At 38.7% G+C, this 7,332-nt stretch overlaps 1 protein-coding gene across 1 annotated transcript; it reads right to left on the reverse strand.

Annotated features, from left to right (window-relative positions):
* Positions 1–201: 201 nt before the first annotated feature.
* Positions 202–6,239, reverse strand: LOC107004480 (far upstream element-binding protein 1). Its single transcript, XM_015202683.2, has 8 exons — positions 5,866–6,239; positions 5,020–5,435; positions 4,515–4,700; positions 4,315–4,413; positions 4,099–4,170; positions 3,871–3,984; positions 1,449–1,721; positions 202–1,329 (listed from the first exon to the last, which is right to left on the reverse strand). The coding sequence occupies exons 1-8, from the start codon at positions 6,107–6,109 to the stop codon at positions 439–441; spliced, it is 2,295 nt and encodes a 764-aa protein (XP_015058169.1). The 5' UTR covers positions 6,110–6,239; the 3' UTR covers positions 202–438.
* Positions 6,240–7,332: the final 1,093 nt, after the last annotated feature.

The raw sequence follows: 7,332 nt of genomic DNA on the forward strand, positions 1-7,332 counted from the left end.
TAGATTGCAATCCGGCATTCAAAGGCTATTCTCACATCTCTTTCAATATCTACAAAATGCTAAGATAGAGCATTGATGATTAATCACCTGCCAATATCTTTTCACCTTCACCATTTGCAGAGACAAATTGTTAACAATAAGATTCAAAAATTTACCAAGGCAAGATTTTGAAACATATACAACTAGCACAACAGTTGCACATGTCTGAACTTTTTTAAGCAGAAAATACCTACTTCCCTTAAATCCTTAGCATTTATGATTAAATGTATATATATTGTCGAGGGCAAAAAGAAGAAACACAGTAGACATTGTCGCTAATCAAATATTTCATGTGCAATACTGATCTGAAATTCAAACTATTACAAACTAACAGCCTAGAGAGAACAAGAACACTGGAACACTTCTCCTGAAACAATTCCATCAGAGAACAAGGAAGTTTCACCTGGGGGCACCATACATCTGATTAGCATCATACTGAGGAGCATAACCAGGCTGGGGTGAGACACTCTTAACATAGCCACCAGCAGCAGCAGCAGGTACAGGCGCATAACCACCACCTGGTTGAGTCATGGATTGATCATAACCAGGCTGAGCTGGGGCTGAAGAAGGGACTGGAGCTGGTTGAGCATAAGCTTGCTGTCCACTATAAGTTGTTGAAGCCTGAGCACCACTGTAAGTTTGATCAACTGGTCCCTGATAACCATAGCCTGCATTGTTTGTTGCCTGCTGTTCAGTGTAAGTGGGCTGTGAAGGGTAGGAACTGTAACCTCCAACAGGGGCTGCTTGAGCATAAGCAAGAGGTTGTTGTGGCACAGGCTGACCATATCCAGGAACAGGCTGGGCACTTTGCTGAGGATACCCAGGACCAGAGGCTGGAGCACCTTGTGGATGATTATATCCATCAGCAGCAGTGGAAGATCCATATGCAGGGTAAGTTTGTTGCACTTGCCCACTGGCTGCATAGGGGTATTGCTGTTGATGCGGCATACTAGCACCATACCCTTGGGTTGATGGAGCTGGACCCTGATATGGCACTTCTCCAGGTTGATTAGCCCTTGGATGGCTATAAGATTGCGAAGCCTGTGGATGCATACCATAGGAAGGAGGTTTACCGTATTGCTCATGGGTTCCATAGCTGGGATGTGCACCACTTTGAGGGAAAGATGTTGGCTGAGAAGGTCCATGTCCTCCATACTGATTTTGTGGTGTCATCTGGTGGTCATATTTTACATCACTGTATCCATGTCCATAGCCTTGTCCATGCTGTGTCTGATGAGGGTATGAATGGCCATAATCTGGACCATGTTGCTGCCCATAGTTGTAGTTTGCCTGAGAGGGTGAACCCATAGAAGAGCCAGAAGCATGAGCATGAAATTTATACTAAAGCAGAAGCTGAGGCATTGGCCATATACCTTGCCTGCTGTATATTATCAGTTATAACGACCAACCTGTGATGGAGGGCCCTGCATAGAGGCTTGAGGCCTTTGCTCCCAACCTGGACCAAATCCGCCTCTTGGTGCTTGTTGTGGAGGATAATTTCCATAGGCAGGAGGTGGATATTGTGGGCTGCGAGATGAGTATTGTCCTCTTTGATGGTAATCATAACCTGGAAACTGCCCACGATGACCACCACGGGGTCCCCATTGAGGGGGGGCACCTCCGCCACGTGGGCGAAATGGCTGCTGACCATAACCAGAAGAGAGACTTGCTGGCCTCACAGGCTATCACACAACATTGTGAAAAGAAAAGACAACTAGAGAAGTTAGCCAAAAAATTGCAAACATAAACAAAAAATACAAGACTAAAATACACAACTCAGGCATAGCTGCCAGGAAATGAAGTAAATGAAACTTGTGAAGCTTGAACAGTAGCAGGGCAATAAGTGCAAGAAAACACTCATAGACAGATTGTACTTGCATTGAGTTACAATAAAACACATTAAAGAAAAATGATAGCAAGAATGCTGATGAAAAGACAAAAGATTAAAAGCAACAGTAGTAATCTAATAAGCATTAAGAAAAAATCAAAGGCAACTGTTTATACAGAACACGGTTACCTCAAAAACCAAAACAGTCAGATGAGTCGCCCATAAAGCTAGCAAGAAAGCACAACAAGAAATAAATTGATGTTCCCTGATACTATTTCTGATAACTAAACAAACCATCATCTGAATTATAGAACATACATATCAAGCATCTTCAAAAATCACATCTAAATAGTAACCAGAAGGCAGAACTATCAATCTTCATTCTTGAATAGAAGAACCTCTTTTATTGCATTCACTTATGTAATACCATGACACAGTCATCCTACTTCCATAACCAGGTATTAATGCAAGTCAACAGGTCGACTATTGAATACTCCTATGTTTAAGATAATAAGATATCAGATTTCATCATGGAAATAATACACTCAATAAAGATGATTTAACTAATGATGGCACATTCTGCAACATGGTGTCTTGCACAGAGCATAGGGTATCAAGAGAGTACTCTTTTAATATAAACCTTAGTATTATTATCATTTTTAGTTTTTAAGTCTCAAAGCAATCTTACCAACTATTAACATCTGCAATGGCGGGGGTTAATGCTTGATACCTCTCTTCGGTGGTCGAGAGTGAATAGTAGTTGTCTATGGCTACACCAATGCAGTGCTGCGATGTCAAAGACAAAATCCAAATCTGCATTTTTAAAGCCAACCAATTCGAAATTGGCACTCTTTGACAAATATAAATCATGGCAACCGACATCCCAACACAACATTCTCTTTAATTGTATTCAATTGACCTTGGCACGCAAACTTCAATGGATGTTCAACAAACACTCATCATGACATTTTCTGTATCTAATGCAAAGTGCCTACTCATCACCATGCATAACATAGTAACCCACTAGAAGATAGGAAGTTAATTAAATCCTAAAGTAGAATAATACATTCCCTCAGCAGTTCAGATCGAGCAAAGTAAATCACCCACTGGAACTTGTAAACAATGAATAGCAATGAATTAGTACAGTATGATATTCTACCTAAACAGGTGCCTCAATAAGACCATTAAGAAGTTGACACACTGACCCAAGCCCTTGTAAGCAGAGAACTTCAAGCCCCTTAAGTAATAACACTATTAAGCATACCAATGTTCCAAAAACTCTTGATGATACCCTCCTACTAGGAAGAGTCATACTATTACTTCAGAAGATCTGCCTAACTAGATTCATTCTTAGCATATATCTTCTGATTGAACTTGTAATCATCATTTTGTACAAGAACAAATCAACTGCTAAATACCGAAATTGGGACGCAACAGTTAAATTCTACAAGATTTAATAAGACGCATGCATCAAATTCAACTGAAGTTGCACATTTACAGAACATACCAAGTTATTTTTATAATCAGGAAATCTCGGAGGGCCCTCTGGCGAATTGTTTGAAACTCATTGGGCCCATTCATCCACACTTCTCCACTTAAAACACAAGCTATTGTCCACCACAAGGTTCAAACTCATGATGTGTGCGTAACCCACACATCATATGTTGCACAATGCCACTAAACTAAAGCCCCAGGGGCTCAAAGTATACTAAATAATACAAAGAAAACATTCCATTATGTAATTATATTACTTAATTCCAAAATTTGCATCCAAAATTTGCAGATACTTATCTTTAAAACATACATTTCCATCTAAAGCTTCCAGGTTCTAACCCAATTGCAGAGATGTCCCAATGTCAAATATAAGTACTTGAGAAAAAGTCATTACCACAAGTGAAATGAGATAATATTTGATCTGAAATATCAGAAACTGCATTGAAAGCCACCTAATTGAAACTCACACAAGCCCACTTGAAAGAATAAGGCAGAACATCTGGACAAACCTGACTCATGACTTCTTTGATCATCTCCCGTGCCATCTCAATTTGCTTTTTATCACCAGTCACACGTACTGTTCTTTCTTTAGATTCTTTTCCATCAGAAGGAAGTGGCACCAGCTAGGGAAATAGTAGAACATTGATTTGATATTAGCGAGGTAATTTGATTGCCTCTAACAAAAAACTACTTTGCACCAAAACATGCCAACAAAAATCCTAAGGTGTTATCAATACCTGAATTCGTGCCCCTGATCTTGTCTGAAGGCTCTTGATAGTGTCCCCACCTTTTCCAATTATTAAACCAACCTACAGCAAGAGGAGAATATGACTGAGTCCTTTCCAATCATGGAAACTAAAGAATGAAAAACAGTAACCTCTTCCACCCTCAGGAATTCCTCATTCAAAATGAGGGCATGAAAGGTAAAAGAAAGTGGAAGTAAAAAATACAACCTTCTCATTTGGAACTTGAATCTCAATCTGTTCTCCAACCACAGCCTGCACAGTGCCGAAGCCTCTAGCCACAAGTGCAGGAGAACCACCAGCATCAGCCTAGAGAGTCAATAGTTCATCACAGCATTAGACTCATGATTAACAGACCATAAAATTTGGGAAGATAACAAAAGGAAACAGTAATAAGACAAACCACATACCTCAGCTATGACATCCTTTATTAATTTCTCAGCTTTATTTATATTTTCCAAAGTTCCAATCAGTTCAACTGGCCTACTGGCAGCATGTGGATCAGTATCAGCATCGCGCATTATCTGAATTTTAGCACCTGAGTTGTATTGCAGGTATCGAATAGTATCACCAGATTTTCCAATAAGAACGCCAACCTGTACCAGTTTTACATAGAGCTCCATAAGATTCAAGTCAAATGCTGGCCAAGGTGAGATAGCACAAACCAAAATGATGTTCAATTTTTCCATGTTTTGTTGGTCAAAACATTTTGAATAACAATTTTTTCTTGGAAAACAAATATGCTCAAATAAGAGAAAGATAACTTCCTAAACATGTTCCTTAAGTGGTCGCTCATCATCTCATCCCCACCCCAGAAGTTCTCCACATGCCTAGCAAATTATTCCACTAGGTAAATATTAAATTCAGTCAGAGCAAAACAAGATTTCTTTTGTTTTGAACAACTCTTTTCATTACCTTATTATTGGGGACCTCCATTTTGCGCGTAATTGTTTGATCATCAGAGGCTGAATGCTCTTGATCAAGCTGCACACCCTCCATTTCAGGATGTTCAGCTGAGGGCTCCTTCTGAATGTCACCGGGCACTTCAGCTGAGGGCTCATGAATATCACCTTTAGATGGTTCATCCACCTGAGTACTCTTCTCTGCCTCAGACTCCTGAATGTCACCTTTAGATGGTTCATTGACCTGAGTACTGTTCTCTATCTCAAGAGAAGTTTTGGCATCAGATTGTTCAACATCCCCTGTTTGCTGATTACCATCAGCAGGTTGTTCTTTACAGGATTCAGGAGCCTCCTGGGCTACTTCTCGCTGCTCATTATCATCTACTTTTAACTCTTCCTCTACCTTCTCCTCATAACCATTTTGAGATGCTGAAAATGGGTAAAAGAAGGTAATAAGATTTCCTAAATGGACTGCTTACATATAATGTTGGTACTTTTCACATTTAACAACAATTGCAGTCCCTAAAAGTACTGTCCAACAACCTTTAAACTCAATATAAACATTCATTGAACACATATCCACCTACTCAGTACTTCAAGTTCAACACAAAAACCCAATTCCCTTTCTCAAGTATTTTACACCACAACAATCTCATAAAAAAAGACCTAAAACATTGCACACCAGAATGCAAGAAATAAAGAAAACCGAAATCATCGTCGTTGGCTCTTAACAAGAACACCAAAATGAAGACTACACACCCAAAAAAAAAACTGCACAAAATCAGAATGCAATACACTAAAACAATGTAAACTGTTACAAGGGTTAGCTCTAAAAGAAAGGGGGAAACGAGGAAAATACCCAATCCATTAGCTTTATCCTCCAAACGAGGTCGTTTAGGTTCAGACCCATCAACATCAGCCGCCTCTTCCTCAATTGTTCCGTCAAGTTTTTGCACAGAATCGGACACCGTCTCGGGGTTCGGATCCGACCCGATTTCAGTGTGTGGTTCAGGTGCGTTCAGCTCCAAATCCTCCAGCTTTCTCTTGTGATGATCTGATGGAACAGGGCTCGTTGCTTCCACCATCACTTCTTCATCTGCCATATTCTGGATCCAAATATGGTAACCGTCTCTGCCTTTGCTATCGATTAGAAGAAATGGTTGTAAAGAGAGAAGAAACACCCAAAATTATGAGAGCAAATACTTGCCAGATTTATATAGGAAGAAAGTTGGTTTAGATTGTTTTTTCTATTTTTTTCAGATTGATTAGGGTTGGTTACTAGGGTTTCTTTTTAGCCCATCTAATTTGGACCAATTGTAAATAGGCCCATATGGCATGTTGTATATATGATTTGTATACCTAGGAAAAATGAGCTCATAGTGCCTTTCAAGTTTTTAATTAAAAAAATAGGACAAGTGGTGCCCTTTTATTTTTCTTTACTTTTTATTTTTAATATTAATAAAAGGACTAAACTAAGTAACATTTTCGTAGTTGTCTGGACAATCATTGAAGTTGCTTGGACAACTTCTAAAGTTGCTTGGACAACTGTTGAAGTTGTCGAACGACTAAAGAAGTTGTTCCGATAACTACGACAGTTGTCGGACGATTAAAGAAGTTGTTCCGACAACTACGACAGTTGTTGGACTAAAGTGTAAAAGTTAAAAATTTGGGACTATTGTAAAAATATCTTTTAACCTAATATTCTTTTTGTTACTTCTACCTAATTTTTAAAACTTGAATGACTTTTACCTAATTGACAAACTACTTTGTCCCTTTTAATAGACCTTCCCAGTTAAGTGTATATCATAAATAGTATCTTTAATTGGGAAATCTCTTACAACTGATATACACTATATGAGTTAATGATGTCTAACTTATAATTCATTTGAGAGGGATGTATATGTCATGTCGGAATATCGAATCTATTTATATGACGTGAATTAACTATTGAGTCTTTTTGGGCTTAAAGAGTTAACTGAATAGTGGTACATTCAAAATCCTAAGATGACAAGCAGTAATGGGACTTGGATTTTCTTAACATGCATCCTCTGATATGCTAATAAATAGATAAACTATATGTATGTGTTTAAATTTTCGTCCCCGAAGTACAACAAACAGGAAACGAAAACGGCAAGCAAAAAAGAGTATTTTAATTTATGCAAAAGTTACGATCTTTATGAAATCTTTATGAAAAGATATGTAATCCCTGATTCTTCTTGTCACGATTGTTCTTGATTTGATAGAATACTTGTGGATCAACACTTGGAGCAAAGACGTCATTGTATGCGGAAGACTTCCAGATCACTATTGAAGAGCAACGATTTAC

This window comes from Solanum pennellii, chromosome 11 (genome assembly GCF_001406875.1).
Source record: "Solanum pennellii chromosome 11, SPENNV200".
Taxonomy (NCBI): domain Eukaryota; kingdom Viridiplantae; phylum Streptophyta; class Magnoliopsida; order Solanales; family Solanaceae; genus Solanum; species Solanum pennellii.